Raw genomic sequence first — 20,175 nt, forward strand, 5'->3', positions numbered from 1 at the left:
TTGCCTGGATTGGGAAGCATGCCTTATGAGAATAGGTTGAGTGAACTCAGCCTTTTCTTCTTGGAGTGACGGAGGATGAGAGGTGACCTGATAGAGGTGTACAAGATGATGAGAGGCATTGATTGTATGGATAGTTAGAGGCTTTTCCCCAGGGCTGAAATGGTTAGCACGAGAGGGCATTGATTTAAGGTGCTTGGGAGTAGGTACAGAGGAGATGTCAGGGGTAAGTTTTTTACGCAGAGAGTGGTGAGTGTGTGGAATGGGCTGCCGGCGGTGGTGGTGGAGGTGGAAACGATAGGGTCTTTTAAGAGACTCCTGGATGGCTACATGGAGCTTAGAAAAATGGAGGGCTATGGGTAAAGCCTAGGTAGTTATAAGGTAGGGACATGTTCGGCACAGCTTTGTGGGCTAAAGGGCCTGTTTTGTGCTGTAGGTTTTCTATGTTTCTATGATATATCTGTGGAATTTTGCTGGAGTCTTTAGTGACATACCAAATCTCATCAAACTCCTAATGAAGTATATCCATGGGGGTGCCTTCATCATAATTGCATCAATATGTTGGTCCCAGGATAGATTCTCACCAAAAGAGATCATAAAATTTATTGTTAAATATTGACCCAAGATCACCAAGAAAGTCCTTCTGGCTGATTTTCTCCTTTTGTCCATAAGAGTTTCTACATCTCTCTGAGAGAGCCAGTGGAGCATTGGTTTGACAGTTGATTGAAGAAGGTGGTCATAATGTGCCATGTTGTATGATGTGGGTGATCAAGGTCTTTCCATGGCCAAATTTTAGCAAATTTTCTACAGTAGTGGTTTGCTATTGCCTTCTTCTGGGCAGTGTCTTTACAATTCGGGTGACCCGAGCTATTGTCAATACTGTTCAGAGATTGTCTGCCAGGCGTCAGGGGTCACATAACCAGCACGAGATATGCATCGGCTGCTCGTACGACCAGCCACCACCTGCTCCCGTGGCTTCACGTGACCCTGATTGGGTGGGGGTGGGGGGGCTGTGGCTAAGACTCATCCCTCCTTTACTCCAGCCCACCACCCAAACAAAAATCAGCTCCTGCTCTGAGCAGTAGATGGTGGATACCCTCAGCTGTGGCTTGGCAATCAACCAAAGGAGAAGGTCAAGTACAGCGTAATTTAGGGAAAAATGTCAAAGCCAGGATTGTCCAGGCTTTGCCATCAGCATGAATCTGCTCAGATGGACTGCAGTTCATTAACAAGTGACTGTTTCCTGGGGGTCTTGGTAGAATGGGACCACCGAAGGAAAGTATTTCCAGCATGGTGCAGCTCACCACAAATGTAGGCATGGGGTCCCATGTTGCCCCAGTGCAGTGCACCCACACAGCTAGCTTTTGCTGTGTGATTATATCCACAGGAGATTAAAATATAGACAAAGTGAGACAGTCAGATAAACAACATACTCAAAATGTTGAAGGAACTCAGCAGGTATGGAAAAGGGTGATCAGTCAACGTTTCTGGCTAAGACCCTTCTTCAGGATTAGGAGACATTCAGATACTCAGTAAACATCTTCCAGTTGTCAGCACCAACTGCTCATCCATTCCCCTCCTCCCACCATGGACTGTCAGTCCAATGAAAACAGGGGCTTGAAGTCTGCTGCCATCAGGAAGGTGGTACAGGAGCCTTGGGCCTCACATTACCAGGTTCAGGAACAGTTGTTACTCTGCTATTGTCAGGCTCCTGAACTGAGGTGGGTAACTTCACTCACCTCAACTCTGAACTTACTTCACAACCTATGGAACTCACGTTCAAGGATCTACAACTTACGTTCTCAGTATTATTTATTCACTTATTTATTTATGTATTCATTATTATTAGTACTATTTGTTATTTTTGTATTTTCACAATTTGTTAGTCTTTGTGTGTAGTTTTTCCACTGATTTTGTTGTATTTCTTTGTTCTACTATGAGTGCCTGCAAGAATGTGATGACATATACTGTAGATACTTTGATAATAAATTTACTTTGAACTTTTCCCCAGGGTGGAAATGGCTAATATAAGAACCATAATTTTAAGGTGATTGGAGGAAAGTATTGGGGAGATGTCAGCCGAAGGTTTTCTTATACAGAGGGTGGCGGGTGCATGGAATGAACTGCCTGGGGTACTGGTAGAAGCAGATACATTAAGTACATTTCACTGACTCTTATTTAGGTACATGGAGGGCTATGTAGGAGAGAAGGGTTAGATTGATCTTGGAGTAGGTTAAAAGTCTGACACAACATTGGGGGCTGAAGGGCCTGAATTCTACTGTAGAGTTCTATATTCTCTGCTCTGTGTTCTAACTTTGTTGGCTTCCAAGCCTTGAGATATCAATTCATCACTTTGGAGCAGGACACTTGCTAATGGTTCGTTATGTTTCATTGCTCAGGTCACGATTGGCAGACTTTCTCTCCAACTGCCAGCCCTCCACGCAAGCTGTGAGTGGTTGCTTCAGGGAGAACTATGCGGCCTGCTTGCTCTCCTACTCGGGACTGATAGGTGAGTACAGTCTCCTGGCAGCCCTGCATAGTCACAATGATTCTTCTGCTTTGGTCCAGAGGTATAACACTCAGCTGAGGGCATATCGTGATAACCTCCAAAGGTAGCCAGCTCTGAACGAATGCATTCTAAATGGTGACATCCCATGGCTTCCCTACATCAACCACATCTCCCCCACCATTGGGAAATTAGCCCATCCCTTCCACTTTCTCCAGCTAGTTACGAGAGAGAATGAAGCATCATTTCCCTGCCTGGCTCTTTTTGGTATTTTTCACACCCCCATGTCTGCTACTTCTATGACTAATAGGAAAGAATGATCAAAGTGAATGCTTACTTTGATTTTTCTCATGGATTTTACTCGAAGCAATGTGTTGGACTCTCCAGGTTAAAGCAGAGAGGCTGGTGAACCCCCGGGGAGAACAATGTTGAAAGGCTGATCCAACATAGAGCAGAACAGAATAAGATTTATTATCACTGACACACTGTCTGACGTAATTTGTTGCTTTCTGGCAGCAGTACAGTGCAAAGATATAAAAATTTATAAATTACATAAATCAATAAACAGTGCAAAGAAAAAGAATAATGCGGTAGTGATCATGGGTCGCTCAGTGTTTTAGCAACTGCTTCTTCCCCACTGACATCAGATTTTTGAACCGTTTGTGAACCCTTGAGAACTACCTCACTATTTTTCCCCACTTTTGCACTCCCTATTAATTTTTTTATATTTCTTATTGTAATTTTGCATGCATTGCACTGTGCTGTAGTGGGCAAAGGGCCTGATTCTCAGCTGGGGCCACAGTGTTATCAGCAACCCACTAAATTCTTTCTCCCATAAATTCTCCTGCATCCTACCACTCATTCACTGGGGGCAATTTACAGAAGACACTCTCTATGCAAAAAAACCTACCTCTGACATCCACCCTTTACTGTCCTCCAGTCATCTTAAAATTATGCCCCCTTGTTTTAGACATTTCGGTCCTGTGAAAAAGTCTTTTCTGTCCACTCGATCTCCATCTTGTATACCTCTATCAAGACAGCTCTCGTTCTTCTTCACTCCCAAGAGAAAAACCTTGTCATTAGACGTGTTCTCTAATCCAGGCAGCTTCCTGGTACATCTCCTCCGCTCCCTCTCTAAAGCTTCTTTATCCTTCCTAAGATGAGGTGACCAGAACGGAATACAAAGAAGTTGGCTCTGTCATCCTCCACTCACATTAAACGGATGTCCTCTGGTATTGGCCATTGCCGGAGTGGGGAAAAGCCAATACCTACTCTATCCATGCCTGGCCGTTCAGGTCACACAGATCACCGCAGAGCTCCACGGAGACAGGCAGAACACTTGAGTTCTCGTCACAGGGCTGTTTAAGCCACACAGGATATTGTTAGAGATCCTATTCCATGGTGTCACACCCAGATTACAGCTGGGTTGGTTATATCAGATTAGCTTCAGTTTTATACTCAATGGCCACTTTATTAGGTACATCTGCACAGCTGCTCATTAATCCAAATCAGCCAATCATGTGGTAGCAACTCGATGCACAAAAGCATGCCAACGAGGTCAGGAGGTTCAGTTGTTGTTCAGGCCAAACATCAGAATGGGGGAGAAATGTGATCTAAGTGACTTTGACCGTGGAATTGATTGTGGGTGGCAGATGGGATGGTTTGAGACAACAACTGATCTCCTGGAACTTTCTGACAAATTGGTCTATAGAGTTTACAGAGAATGACACAAAAAACAAAAAACATCAGCGAACAACAATGGGTGAAGATGCCTTGTTAACAAGAGAGGTCAGAGGAGAATGGGCAGACTGCTGCAAACTGACAGGAACTTAAATAACCACGTGTTACCACAATGGTGTGCAGAAGAGCATCTCTGAACACATAGTACATCGAACCTTGAAATGGATGGGTTACGGCAGAAGTAGAGTACAAACATGCACTCAGTGGCTATTTTATTAGGTACAGGAGATATGGAATAAAGTGGTCACTGTGTGTGTTGTCACGTACATCAAAACATGGCTACTTAAGTTTGTCATAGCTGAGGAGGGGGGAAGGTGGGTTGGTGATAAGCTCCCATTACCTATTAAATGATCCTAATGGTGTGCATCTCAAATAGCCTCTGAGAACCAAGTCCAACTCCTGGCCTGCACATGTGACTTAACTACTAAGCCTAGCAGAACCATTTCTACTGACAGGAGAAGGGATAAAGGCAGTGTAATAAGTACATTTAATGTCAAAGAAATGTATACAATATACATCCTGAAATTCTTTTTCTTCGCAAACATCCGCGAAAACAGAGGAGTGCCCCAAAGAATGAATGACAGTTAAATGTTAAAACCCCAAAGCTCCCCCCAAGCTCTCCCCTCCCATGCATAAGAAGCAGCAAAGCAATGATCTCCCCCCTCTCCCCCACCCCCACCAGCAAAAAAGCATCAGCACCCTCCAGTGAGCACTCGAGCATACAGCAAAGCATCAACAAAGACTCACACTTGCAGTACCCCCGAAAACTACTTGTTTACTGGGTAATTTGACGTACCACAGGCTCTCCCTCTCCCTAATAAGGGAAAAAGAGGTATCTCCATTTCACAGCAAGAGGGGAGACATAACAAGCAACTTGCTGATTTATGATGTTAAAAGTCTGTTGCGTTGCTTTTTCCAAGCTCTGTGCCCAGATGGTCGGCTCTGGACACACGGTTCCCAATGTTCCCTGTTCTCCCGCGACGTCTCAGTCAGGGGCCCCAGCCTTGATCAGCCTGTCTCCAGAGCCACAAAAATCCAGCGCCCTGAAGGTGTGCTAGTCTTCCAGCCTGCGTCCTTGGCATATCGAAAAGTGGTCAGTCATGAGGCCCTGAGGGCGGATCCCATTTCACCAAAGAACCTTTACTGGTGACTTGAAACCAGTCGCTTTGGGCAGTTGGGGCTCATCAGCTGTGGCAGCTTTTCCAGGAGAAGGAAAACTCTGATCTCAAATCTCCCGTGCCTTGTGGGTCATGGGGAAGGCTTTGGGAGCAAACCCTGAGGAAAAATCCAGAGCTGGAGTCCCTAAGACAGTCTTACACTGAATGGCAGCTCATGCGATGTCACTGGTGCCAAACTGTATTGGTCTCTGCTGTTCCTTTGGATTTATCAGCTGTATTGGGGGGGGGGCGGTGTGGGAGCCTGCTGTATGGGTAACAGCTTCCTCTCTATATTGTACTGTCTGGGCTTGTGTATCAATTGATGGCTCTGCACCAACAGTGTAGACAGCTAGGATACAACATCCATGGTAAACCCTGACCAACAGATGGACTCCCACGTCAAAATATAGAGTGACACACATCAAAGTTGCTGGTGAACACAGCAGGTCAGGCAGCATCTCTAGGAAGAGGTACAGTCGACATTTCAGGCCGAGACCCTTCGTCAGGACTAAGTGAAGGAAGAGTTAGTAAGAGATTTGAGAGGGGGAGGGGGATATCCAAAATGATAGGAGAAGACAGGAGGGGGAGGGATGGAGCCAAGAGCTGGACAGGTGATTGGCAAAAGGGATATGAGAGGATCATGGGACAGGAGGCCCAGGGAGAAGGACTGGGGGGGGGGAACCCAGAGGATGAGCAAGGGGTATAGTCAGAGGCTCAGAGGGAGAAAAAGGAGAGAGAGAGAAAGAATGTGTGTATATAAATAATTAACGGATGGGGTACGAGGGGGAGGTGGGGCATTAGCAGAAGTTAGAGAAGTCAATGTTCATGCCATCAGGGGGAGGCCACCTCCCCCTCATACCCCATCCGTTATTTATTTATATACACACATTCTTTCTCTCTCTCTCCTTTTTCTCCCTCTGTTCCTCTGACTATACCCCTTGCCCATCCTCTGGGTTTTTCCCCCCCCTCCCCCTTTTCCTTCTCCCTGGGCCTCCTGTCCCATGATCCTCTCATATCCCTTTTGCCAATCACTTGTCCAGCTCTTGGCTTCATCCCTCCCCCTCCTGTCTTCTCCTATCATTTTGGATCTCCCCCTCCCCCTCCAACTTCCAAATCTCTTACTAGCTCTTCCTTCAGTTAGTCCTGACGAAGGGTCTCGGTCCGAAGTGTCGACTGTACCTCTTCCTAGAGATGCTGTCTGACCTGCTGCGTTCACCAGCAACTTTGATGTGTGTTGCTTGAATTTCCAGCATCTGCAGAATTCCACGTGTTTGCGTTTTTAAAAATATAGAATGAAATGTGTTGTTTACATCAGAAGGAAATTGCAGGTGTTAGTTCTTAATGACAGAGACTGTCCATCTACCCTCACCCCATTCCTGCTTCTTGGCTACACTGGGAACAATGGGATGGCCTGTGGCAAACCAAATTAGTTCCTCTCCCTCTAAACTGGTTCACTGCCTTTCTAGCTGGGCCTGTGACAACTCAGAGGAGTTGGTTATATAAAGGTTTTTAAAAATACCTCTCGTCAGATTGATTGTGAAAGGTAAAGCAAAAACTGCTGTGTGCCATCTTTATATAAAAAAATATCCTTGGGGATGGTTTTGAAAAATCTAATGTACACGTGGGTCTGAACTTCATGGCAGTGTTCCCCAGAATAGGTCACAGTGCTACTGGCAATCAATAAAACTCCAAAATGCCCAGGCCAGCCTGTGAATACAGGGCATGTGAAAAGCCTCCTTCACCAAATGTGGCCTTAAAGAGAATTATTTTACAAATTCAGGCAAATCATATGCAGGGGAAAACTTCAAAGCCTTTTCTCTTCCTGCTAGGCCGAGGTCACACCGAGTGCATTCCAATGAAATAGATGAAAGCACCAATTCCATCCATGCTTAGTACTTTCAAAGCAAATTGATTGAGCTATAAATTGCTCCTTTGAAAGTTTGTGGCCTAATGTTTAATTCCAGGTAGATGTAGACGAAGTTAAATTCCTTCTCTAAAAGAAAATTATCTCTGGTTCCTTTGCTTGGGCCTGGTCTTTCTGATGTTCTGCCAGGAACTGTTACTGAGATACATCATCTCCAAATCAAGACAGCCCAACACACCCTGCTGAGGGGTACCAGTCTGGAGAATTCTAATCACAGTATTTGACTTTCACCCTGTCTGGCTATTTCAGTATTATGTAACACACACAAAATGCTGGTGGAACGCAGCAGGCCAGGCAGCATCTATAGGAAGTACAGTCAAGTTTCGGGCCGAGACCCTTTGTCAGGACTCCGTTAGTCCTGACGAAGGGTCTTGGCCCGAAACGTCGACTGTACTTCTTCCTATAGATGCTGCCTGGCCTGCTGCCTTCCACCAGCATTTTGTGTGTGTTGCCTGAGTTTCCAGCATCTGCAGATTTTGACATGTTTCAGTATTATGTATTTTTTTTTAGAGATATCATGCCCCTTCCACCCCACTGAGCTGCACTGCCCAGTAACCCTAGCCTCACAGGACCACTTACAATGAACAATTAACCTGCTAACTGGTACGTCTTTGGGCTGTGGGAGGAAACCAGAGCAAACAGAGGAAACCCACATGCACACTGAACAAACATTAAAAATTTCTTACAGAGGATGCTGGAATTGAGCTCTGACCTCAGACACAGAAAGCTGTAATAGCGTCAATTTAACTACTATGCTACCATGGTGCCCCATATTCCTCGAAATATACACAAACTTTTATTAATGTCCTTAGTGCTAGTTCATCTTTAGAGGCAAAGCCAGTGTATAACGTCAACCCGTAACTACACTTCAGACAGTGCTTTTAAGCCATCTTCCCCCTAATCTTCCCTGGGGCCTCCTGTCCCATGATCCTCTCATATCCCCTTTGCCTATCACCTGTCCAGCTCTTGGCTCCATCCTCCCCCTCCTGTCCTCTCCTATCATTTTGGATCTCCCCCTCCCCCTCCCACTTTACTAACTCTTCCTTCAGTTAGTCCTGACGAAGGGTCTCTGCCTGAAACGTTGACTGTACCTCTTCCTAGAGATGCTGCCTGGCCTGCTGCGTTCACCAGCAACTTTGATGTGTGTTCCCCCTAATATGGCAGGGGGATGGGAACCAGGATGATAGAGCTGAGGATGAGTAAGCAGGTTTACACGTAGATGTTAAGTGTAACATGAATGTAAAGAAGGACAAGCCATTGATTGGGGACAAATGGAGACAGAGCAAAGAGTTAAGTTGTACTACAGAAGCAAAATTCAAAAGGGCAAAGAGAGCAGGACCGAAGGTGCTGTATTTAAATGCGCATAGCATTTGGAGAAAGGTGGACAAACTCGTGGCACAATTTGAGATTGGTCAGTATGATATTGTGGGCATCACTGAGTCGTGGCTGCAAGAAGGCCAGAGTGGGAGTTTAACATCAAAGGATATACTTTGTATTGAAAGGACAGGCAGGAAGGCCTCGGTGGTGATGTGGCTCTGTAGGTAAGAGATGGAATTACATCTTTAGAAAGTGGTGACATAGGGCCAGAGAATGTTGAATCTTTGTGGGTGGAGTTAAGAAACTGCAAGGACTGAAAAAAACATTATGAGAAACATCTAGGCCTCCAAATAGTAACCAAGATGTGGGGTTGAGATTGCAAAGTTTGCTGGAAAAGGCATGTAATAAGGGTGATGACACAATCGTAATGGGGGACTCCAATACTTCAATATGCAAGGGGATTGGGAAAATCAGGTTGGTGTCGGATCGCAAGAGAGGGAATTGGTTGAGTGCCTACCTTCTAGAGCAGCAGTTGTTTGGGCAGGAGATCGGTGTGTCATGGGAGATGGAAGATCTAAGCCTGTGTGCCCAGAGACCTGAGATTTTTGGGCACAGAGCTCGGAAAAAGTGAGGCAATGGACCTTTAACGTTGTAAACCAGCGAGTTGTTTGTTATGTCTCCCCTCTCACTGTGAAACAGATACACCTCTTTCTCCTTTATTAGGGAGAGAGAGAGCCTGTGATATGTCAAATACTGGGTGAATGAGCAGTCTTTGGAGCACTGCAAGTCTGTGTCTTTGCTGTTGTTTTGCTCATGCTTGAGTGCTTGGTGGCGGCTGCCAATGCTTTTTCTGCCGGTGGGGGAGGGGGATTGTCGCTTGCTGCCGTTTACATGTGGGAGGGAGGGGAGCTGGGGGGGGGGCTTTGGGGTTCTAACATCTAACTGTCACTCATTCTTTGGGGCACTCCTCCGTTTTCATGGATGTTTATGAAGAAAAAGCATTTCAGGATGTATATTGTATACATTTCTCTGACATTAAATGAACCTTTGAAACTGTTGAGTTTACACTTGAGCCTACTCAGCGAAAGGCTGTCTTGGATTGGGTGTTGTGTAATAACCCAGATCTTACTAGGGAGTTTAACATAAAGGGACCCTGAGGAGGCAGTGATCATAATATGATTGAATCAAACCGCAATTTGAGAGGGAAAAGCACAAGTCAGATGTATCAGATTCGCAATGGAATAAAGGGAATTACAGAGCTATGACAGAGGAGCTTGCCCAGGTGGATTGGAGGAGGATACTGGTGGGGATAATGGCAGAGCAGAGATGGCTGAAGTTTCTGGGAATAAATCACAAGCTGCACAGTAGATATGTCCCACAAAGGAAGAACTTCACTAATGGCAGGAGTAGACAACCGTAGCTGACAAAGGAAGTTAAGGACTGCATAAAAACCAGTGAAAGGGTACTTAAGGAGAGTGAGAAAGTGAATTATTAGGAAGCTTTTAAAATCCAACTAAAGGCAACTAAAAACGCTATAAGAAGGGAAAAGATGAAGTACAAGGGCAGACTAGCCAATAGTGTAAAGTAGGATACCAGAAGTTTTTTTCAGTTATATTAAAAGGGAGGGAAGATTTGATATTGGAAAATGGAAAATGATGCTGATGAGGTCGTAATAGGGGCAAAGAAATGGCAGATGAATTTTTTTTAAGATTATGAGAACACTCAGTCCTCTTTTATTGTCATTTAGAAATGCATACATGCATTAAGAAATGATACAATTTAAAGGATACTTTTCATCTGTCTTCACTGTGGAAAACACTAGCAGTGTGCCAGAGGTCCGTGAGTGTCAGGGATCAGGAGTGAGTGCCATTGCTATTACAAAGGAGAAAGTGTAAGGCAAACTCCAAGGACTTAAGGTGGATAAGTCAGCTGGACCAGATGAACTATATCCCAGAGTCCTGAGAGAGGTTGCTGAAGAGATAATGAATGCATTGGTCATGATCTATCAAGAAACATTTGATCCTGGCATGGTCCTAGGGAATTGGAAGACTGCAAATGACACTCCACTCTATAAGAAGGGAGGAAGGCAAAAGAAAGGAAATTATAGGCCAGTTAACCCAACCACAGTGGTTGGGAAAGTGTTGGAGTCTATTATTGAGGATGAGGTTTCAAGGTACTTGGAGACTAATGATAAAATAAGTCAAAGTCAGCATAGTTTCCGTCAAGAGAAGTCTTGCCTGACAAATCTGTTAGAGTTCTTTGAGGAAGTAACAAGCAGGGTGGATAAAGGAGAGGCAGTGGATATCATTCACTTGGATTTTCAGAAGGCGTTTGATAAGGTACCACTCATGAGGCTGCTTAAGATGAAATCCCACCATGTTACAGGAAAGATACTGGCATGGGTAGCAGGATGGCTGACAGGTAGGAGGTAGCGAGTGGGAATAAAAGGAGCCTTCTCTGGTTAGCTGCCAGTGACTAGTGGTGTTCGTCAGGAATCAGTATAAGGACTGCTGCCTTTCACATTGTTTGGGAATGACTTAGATAATGGAATTGATGGCTGTGTGGCAAAGTTGGCAGATGATACAAAGATAGGTGGAGGGGTAGGTAATGTTGAGGAAGCAAAGCGATTGCAGCAGGACTTGGACAAATTGGAAGAATGGGCAAAACAGTGCCAGATGGAATGCAGTGTTGGGAAACGTATGACAATGCATTTTGGGGAGAGGAACAATAGTGAGGACTATTATCTAAATGGGGAGAAGGTTCAAACATCAGAGGTGCAGAGGTTATTGGGAGTCCTCATGCAATACTCCAGAAGTTTAACTTAGAGGTTGAGTCTGTGGTAAAGAAGGCAAATGCAATTTTGGCACTATTTCAAGGAGAATAGAATATAAAAGCAAAGAGATAATGCTGAGCCTTCAGAAGACACTGGTCAGGCCACACTTTAGTGTTGTCAACAGTTTTGGGCCCCATATTGAACTGAATTGAATTGACTTTATTATTTACATCCTTCATATACATGAGGAGTAAAAATCTTTACGTTACGTCTGTCTAGATGTGCAAGTTGCAATTTGTAGTAATTTATAATAAATAGTATGTACAACAGGACAGTCAACATAGCATAGAAATACAGTTGTGTCAGCATGAATTAATCAGTCTGATGGCCTGGTGGAAGAAGCTGTCCCGAAGCCTATTGGTCCTGGCTTTTATGCTGCGGTACCGTTTCCCGGATGGTAGCAGCTGCAACAGTTTGTGTTTGGGGTGACTCGGGTCCCCAATGATCCTTCGGGCCCTTTTAACACACCTAGCCTTGTAAATGTCCTGAATAGTGGGAAGTTCACATCTACAGATGCACTAGGCTGTCTGCACCACTCTCTGCAGAGTCCTGCGATTGAGGGAGGTACAGTTCCCTTACCAGGCAGTGATGCAGCCAATCATGATGCTCTCAGTTGTGCCCTTGTAGAAAGATCTTAGGATTTGGGGGCCCATACCAAACTTCTTCAACCGCCTGAGGTGAAAGAGGCACTGTTGTGCCTTTTTCACCACGCAGTTGGTGTGTACACACCACATGAGATCCACAGTGATGTTTATGCCGAGGAACTCAAAGCTGTTCACCCTCTCAACCCCAGATCCATTGATGTCAATAGGGGTTAGCCTGTCTCCATTCCTCCTGTAATCCACAACCAGTTCCTTTGTTTTTGTGACATTGAGGGAGAGGTTGTTCTCTTAACACCACTGTGTCAGAGTGATGACTTCTTCTCTGTAGGCTGCCCCATTATTATTTGAGATAAGGCCAATCAGTGTAGTTTCGTCAGCAAATTTAATTAGCAGATTGGAGCTGTGGTTGGCAACACAGAAAATATCTCAGAAAAGATGAGTTGTCATTGAAGAGAGTCCAGAGAAGGTTTACGAGGATGATTCCGGGAATGAAGGGGTTAACGTGTGAGGAGTGTTTGGCAGCTTTGGGCCTGTACTCACTGAAATTTAGGAGAATGTAGAGAGATCTCACTGAAACTTACCGAATGTTGAAAGGACTAGATAGGGTGGATGTGGAGAGGATGTTTTCTTTAGTCGGGGTATCCAGAACTAAAGGGCACCATCTCAACACCAAGGGGTGTCCCTTTAGAACAGATGTAAAGAAGAATTATTTTTAACCAAAGAGCAGTGAATCTGTGAAATTCTGTGCCACAGACTGCGGTGGAGGCCATGTCTGTGTGTTTATTTAAGAGGAAAATTAATCATTTCCTGATCGTTCAGGGCATCAAAGGATATGGCAAGAAGGAAGGTGTATGGGGTTGAGTGGGATCCGGGAACAGCCATGATGGAATGACAGAGCAGACTCGATGGGCTGAGTGGCCTAATTCTGCTCCTATGTCTTCTGGACTTCTGGTCTTAAGGTCTTAAGTCTGTGCCGTGAAGGAGCTCCCACTGAGCTGTGGGTGAGTACTTCATAGGAATAAGGCCCAGTGTCTATAGAATGGTAATGGCTAGACTGTGTGGACATTGCAGGAAGCCAAGGCAGACATCGAGCAGAGTGCAAACACGGTACAGAGAGCAGACACTGTGCAGAGTCCGTGCAGAGGGCAGATGTGGTACAGAGACAATAGACAATAGGTGCAGGAGTAGGCCATTCAGCCCTTCGAGCCAGCACTGCCATTCACTGTGATCATGGCTGATCACTCACAATCAATATCCAGTTCCTGCCTTATCCCCATAACCTTTGATTCCGCTATCTTTAAGAGCTCCATCCATCTCTTTCTTGAAAACATCCAGAGACTTGGCCTCCACTGCCTTCTGGGGCAGAGCATTCCACATATCCACCACTCTCTGGGTGAAAAAGTTTTTCCTCAACTTCGTTCTAAATGGCCTACCCCTTATTCTTAAACTGTGGCCTCTGGTTCTGGACTCACCCATCAGCGGGAACATGCTTCCTGCCTCCAGCGTGTCCAATCCCTTAATAATCTTACATGTTTCAATCAGATCCCCTCTCATCCTAAATTCCAGAGTATACAAGCCCAGTCGCTCCAATCTTTCGACATATGACAGTCCCGCCATCCTGGGAATTAACCTCGTGAACCTACACTGCACTCCCTCAATAGCAAGAATGTCCTTCCTCAAATTTGGAGACCAAAACTGTACACAATACTCCAGGTGTGGTCTCACCAGGGCCCTGTACAGCTACAGAAGGACCTCTTTGCTCTTATACTCAATTCCCCTTGTTATGAAGGCCAGCATGCCATTAGCTTTCTTCACTACCTGCTCTACTTGCATGCTTGCTTTCAGTGACTGATGTACAAGAACACCTAGATCTTGTTGTGCTTCCCCTTTTCCTAACTTGTCACCATTTAGATAATAATCTGCCTTCCTGAGAGCAGACACTGTGCAGAGTGCAGAGGACAGACATGGTACAGAGCGTAGACGCTGTGCAGAGTGCAGAGGGCAGACTCTGAGCAGAGGGCAGACATGGTACAGAGTGTAGATGCCATGCAGAGGGCTGACTCCATGCAGAGGACAGACTCTGTGCAGAGGACAGACGCCGTGCAGAGGGCAGACTCCGTGCAGAGGGCATACAGAGAACAGAGTGAAGAGACCGTAGAGAGTGCAGACACAGGACAGAGTGCAGACACTACACAGTCCCTGGCTGAACAAATCCTCTGGAGTGTTGGACTCTGCTTTGTGCAAACTTTTCTTAGTGTGGAAGTTCAGTAAGATAGCAGACATAATGCAGTTACCAGTCTGAACCAGGTCCCTGAAAGCCTGAACTCTCCTTTGTACAGCCTTTCTGTTCAAGCCTGGGAACCAGGGTCCCTGAGCTTACTAAAACAAGATAAAGATGCAAATGAAAAATTATGGGGAGCTCTTACTATTGGTCATTTATTTCACTAGTTTCAAGTGTTATTGGCATTTGATACATAGATTTAATTTGGTTATTAACACCTGAATTATTTATTATGATTGGTAATTAAATATGCAAAAGATCAGATTCAGAAGTGCAGAGAATCACAATTGAAGCAATATTTGTATACAACCAGTCAATGTCGTATAAAAATGGCTTTCTTTTGTTCAGACTTCAGAACATCATGGTGACAGGGGACTGGCTGTTCTCCTTGTGCACAAGTAAATAAAAGTGTGATTGAGGAAGGAGTGTGAGGTTTCAGAGTTAAATTAATCTGCAACACAAAGTGTTGACAGCAACAAAATGCAGGAGTAACTCAACAAGTCAGACATACGTGTATTCCTCAACCAAAAGGCACATCACCTCTACTCTCTCTTTCTTTGAGAAACCCAGAAGGAAGGAGGTACAGGACCCTCAGGACTCACACCACCTGGTTCAGGAACAGTTATTACCCCTCAACCATAAGACCCTTGAAGCAGGGAAGATAACTTCACTCAACTTCACCCACCCCATCACTGAACTGTTCCCACAACCTGTGGACTCACTTTCAAGGACTCTTCATCTCATGTTCCCAATATTTATTGCTTATTTATTGTTATTATTATTATTATTGTTTCTTTTTGTATTTTTTACACATTGGTTGGTTGTCCATCCTGTTGGGTGCGGTCTTTCATTGATTCTATTCTGTTTCTGTACTTACTGTGATTGACGGCAAGAAAATGAATCTCAGGGTTGTATATAGTGACATATATGTCCAGTACTTTGATAATAAATTTACTTTGAACTCTGATCATTTGCTTGAGCATTAGGTGACATATCTCAACACTCTCCATTCTCTCTGCTTCGTTCTCCACAGGTAGTGACATGACCCCAAATTACGTGGACACAACAGACATTGTAGTGGCTCCCTGGTGTACATGTAGCGGCAGCGGGAACCAGAAGGAAGAATGTGACAAGTTTCTGAACTATTTTAAAGAAAACATCTGCCTCAGTAAGTGGGGTGTTGTCATCGACGGGGCATGGGCATTGATACCACTCTGAAAAGAGTATTTTCAGCCCCAGCTTCCACAATTCCCAAGGTCCCAGGTTTACATTAAGTACAAAAAGCTGCTGGTGACAATTGATTAGACTTCTTAGCTGATGTGCAGCGAGGAGAAAACATTGTTAGCACAATGAAATCCATGTAAGAGAAGTGTTGGAGTAATCTTTGATAATTACTAAAGTGCTGTGTGATTCATACAGTTCAAGGTAGGATCTCTTACTTGTTGTGCGATCAGTGATGAAGTAGGAATCTGCATGGCATGGAGTGTCACACTCTCAGGCATTTATAATTTTGAATCTCATCCAGAGACTCACATCCATTAATTATGCAGGCTTTGGCCTGTGTAGGGGTAACTAGAGAAGAGAACAGTACAGCACAGTATCAGGCCCTTCTGCCTATGATGTTGTGCAGAACCAAATTAGCCAAAACTAATGTGTATGCTTGCACAATGTCCATGTTGCTTTGTTTTTCTCACATTCATGTACCTATCTACACGTCTCATAAATGTCTCTGTTGTACCTGCCTCTACCACCACCCCAGGTAGTTCATTGCAGGCACCCACCACTCTGTCTGTGTAAAAAGCTTGCCCCTCACATTTCCTTTGAAAGTACCCCCTTTGCATGTTCTCTTTTATTAGACGTTTCAACCCTGGGGAACAGATACTCACTGCCTACGCAATCTATGCCCTTCATATTCTCATAAACCTCTGTCAGACCTCCCTCAGCTTCCACTGCTCCAGAGAAAACAACCCACTTGTGTCCAACTTCTTATGATAGCACATGCCCTGTAATCCAGGCAGCATCCTGGTAAACCTATTCTGCACCCTCTCCAAAGTCTCAACATGCTTCCTGTAATGGGGTGACCAGAACTGTATGAAATACTCCAGATGTGGCCCAATTAGAGTTTGAAGAAGCTGCAACATAACCTCCTGACTTTTGAACTCAGTGCCTCATTGAATAAAAGCAAGCATTCTGTAAGCCTTTTAAACCACCCTCTCAACCTGTGTAGTCACTTTCAAGCAGCTATGAACTTGGACCCCAAGATCCTACTGCTCAGCAACACTGTTGTGGATCTTGCCCCTAACAGTATATGTACTGTCTCTTTACATTTGACATACAATGGTACAACACCTCACATTTAGCTGGGTGAAACTCCATCTGCCATTTCTCCACCCATATCTGCAACTCATCTATACCGTGCTATATTCTTTGCCAGTCTTCTACACTGTCCACAACACCACCAGTGTTCATGTCAACTGCAAAGTTACTAATGTAGTCATTTACATTTTCATCCAGGTCATTTGTATCACAAACAGCAGAGGTCACATTACAGATCCCTGTGGAATACCACTATTCACACAGCTCCAGCTAGAACCACTTCCCTTCGGCCACTACCTTTTGCTTCCTTTGGGCAAGCCAGTTCTAAATACAAACAGCTAATTCACCATGGATCCCGTGCATCTTAATCTTCAGGATGAGCTTTCCTCAAGGGACCTTGTCAAATGCCTTACTAAAATCCACGGAGACAACATCCACAGTTCTACCGTCATCAAACACCCTCATCACTTCATCAAAAAAGTCAGTCAAGTTAGAAAGACACATCTTGCCCTGTACAAAACATGCTGGCTCTCCCTAATTCGGCCATGGTTTTCCAAATGCTCATAAATCCCATCCCTAAGAATTCTCTCCAATCTTACCTGCAACTGACATGAGTCTCACCAGTCTATAGTTACAGGATTAACCCTGGTTCCCTCCTCGAACAATGGAACAGCATTAGCTACTCAGCAGACTCTGGACCTGGCCTGTGGCTAGAGAGGACATGATGATATTAGTCAGGGCCCTAGCAATCTCTTCACTTGCCTCTCTCAGTAACTTGGGGTATATCCCATCAGGCCCTGGAAACATCCACACTAACTGTCTTTAAGAGACCCAACACTACCACCTCCTCATTTCAAAATGCCCTCAGCACTGATTTCCCTATCCTCCACCTCCTTCTCCTTGGTAAATAGTGATGTAAAGTACTCATTAAGGACCTCACCCACATCTTTGCATTCAAGCAAATGCCCCCCTTTTATCCTCTTGCTCTTGACATATGTATAGATTGCCTTGGGGTTCACCTTAATTGTACTTGCCAAGGACATTTCATGGTCCTGCCTGGCTTTTCTAATTCCCTTCTTGAGTTTTTTTCTGGCTTCTTTATAATCCTCAAGAGCTCTGTTAGATTTTAGTTTCTTAAGCTTTACATTACTTTTCTTTTTCTTCTTGACTGAATTCATCACCTCCCTCTATATTCAAGGTTCTCTTAACACCATGGTGTGATTTGAATGCAAAGAAAAATTTGTTCAGCCAGAGGGTGGTGAATCTGTGGAATTCCTTCTGACTGGAATGGTAGACATAAATCTGAATTTTAAATGGTTAACTACCCTTCTGGATTTTATATTAAGTCTCTCATCAGTATTTCTCATGCAGTAAGTACACCCCAATGGACAGGTGTCTACCTATTGCTTTGGAGATGCCATATTGATGAACCAATACAATCCAATTTTAGCATGGTAAATCTTCAGGGGACTGATGAAATCTTTAGGCTGAGCAACAGGAGGACTTTCTGTGCCCTAAATCCTTTCTGTAATCAGTGTTCCTTTCCCCACACAGACCTCCAATTATTCCCTGAGCACTGCTTTACTTCCTTGTCCCTGGAACCAGTCCCCATATAAAAGTATTAGAGTATAGAAGATGAGTAGGTTCGAATAGAAGATTGAGGACAACCTAAATATTTGTATCTTGTAACCTTCTTAAAATTTCAAATCATGCACAACTCTGGTATTGTGATCTATTCACATTTAACCATACTTGTCCTCCTAATCTACACCGTCTTCAGGCACCCATTGTGAATAAGATTATAAATGGGGAATTCAGTCCATTGAATCTGCTTCACCATTCAATCAAGGCTGATTTATCCACCCCCTCAACCAATTTCTCCTGTGTTCTCCCTGTAATCTTCGATGCACAAACTAATCAAGAATCTGTGAACCTGGGCTTTAAATATACCCAATCACTTGGTCTCCAAAGCCATCTGTCGAACTGAATTCCACAGATTCACTACAATCTGGATAAACAAATTTGTCTTTGCTTTCAATTCACACCTTGATGTTAATAATTGTTATCTCTGTAATCTTCTCCAAAGTCTGTTATCTCTAATCTCCCAATGATCATTATCTCTGTAATCTCCCCCAATTACAGTTATCTCTGTAATCTCCTCCAATGACAGTTATCTCTGTAATCTACCCCAATAACTGCTATCAATGTAATCTCTCCCAATGACTGTTATCTCTGTAATCTCCCACAATGACTGTATCTCTGTAATCTCCCCCAACGACTGTTACCTCTGTAATCTCCCACAATGACTGTTATCTCTGTAATCTCCCCCAATAACTGCTATCAATGTAATCTCCCCCAACGACTGTTATCTCTGTAATCACCCCTGTGACTGTTATCTCTATAATCTCCCCCCAATGACTGTTATCTCTGTAATCTTCTCCAACGTCTGTTATCTCTGATCTCCCAATGATCATTATCTCTGTAATCTCCCCCAATGACAGTTAGCTCTGTAATCTCCTCCAATGACTGTTATCTCTGTAATCTCCCGCAATGACTGTATCTCTGTAATCTCCTGCAATGACTGTATCTCTGTAATCTCCCCCAACGACTGTTACCTCTGTACTCTCCCATGACTGTTATCTCTGTAATCTCCCACAACGGTTTATCTCTGTAATCTCCCCCAATAACTGCTATCAATGTAACCTCCCCCAACGACTGTTATCTCTGTAATCACCCCTGTGACTGTTATCTCTGTAATCTCCCCCCAATGACTGTTATCTCTGTAATCTTCTCCAACGTCTGTTATCTCTGATCTCCCAATGATCATTATCTCTGTAATCTCCCCCAATGACAGTTATCTCTGTAATCTCCTCCAATGATTGTTATCTCTGTAATCTCCCCCAACAACTGTTATCTCTGTAATCTCCTCCAATGATTGTTATCTCTGTAGTCTCCCCCAAGGACTGTTATCTCTGTAATCCCCCCAATGTCTGTTATCTCTGAAATCTCCCCAATGACTGTATCTCTGTAATCTCCTGCAATGACTGTTATCTCTGTAATGTCCCACAAGGATTTATCTCTGTAATCTCCCCCAATGACTGTTATCTCTGTAATCACCCCCATGACTGTTATCTCTGTAATCTCCCCCCAATGACTGTTATCTCTGTAATCTCGTCCAACAATTGTTATCTCTGTAATCTCATGCAGTAGCAGTCATCTTTGTAATATCCTCCAATCTCCCCTCTTCATTTTCTGCTCTCTTCTCTATTTCCTGAATACAATTCCTCCAGCACAGCTTTTCCCTTGATTTCACTCAGTATTGCTCTCTTCAGTAAACCGCTTACCCTTGCTTCTTTCTTGCTGTACTTCTTGAATTCTGCCTCCTTTATAATTGTCCTATTATGCTTGCCCTGCCGCCATGATGATTATGTGTTCCTCTGAAGTACGTGTGCTATTTCCTCTGAAGCTGATGTCACCCTGCGTATCGAACATTGAGCACTAC

The 20,175-nt window shown here is 44.2% G+C and overlaps 1 protein-coding gene across 1 annotated transcript in view; it reads left to right on the plus strand.

Annotated features, from left to right (window-relative positions):
- Positions 1-20,175, plus strand: part of gfra2b (GDNF family receptor alpha 2b) — a 401,770-nt gene that overhangs the window by 345,513 nt on the left and 36,082 nt on the right. Inside the window, exons 5-6 of the mRNA XM_063057239.1 lie at positions 2,397-2,506; positions 15,391-15,525. Of these exons, the coding sequence (XP_062913309.1) occupies positions 2,397-2,506; positions 15,391-15,525 (245 nt within the window). The remainder of the gene's footprint in view (positions 1-2,396; positions 2,507-15,390; positions 15,526-20,175) is intronic.

This window comes from Mobula hypostoma, chromosome 8, assembly GCF_963921235.1.
Source record: "Mobula hypostoma chromosome 8, sMobHyp1.1, whole genome shotgun sequence".
Taxonomy (NCBI): domain Eukaryota; kingdom Metazoa; phylum Chordata; class Chondrichthyes; order Myliobatiformes; family Myliobatidae; genus Mobula; species Mobula hypostoma.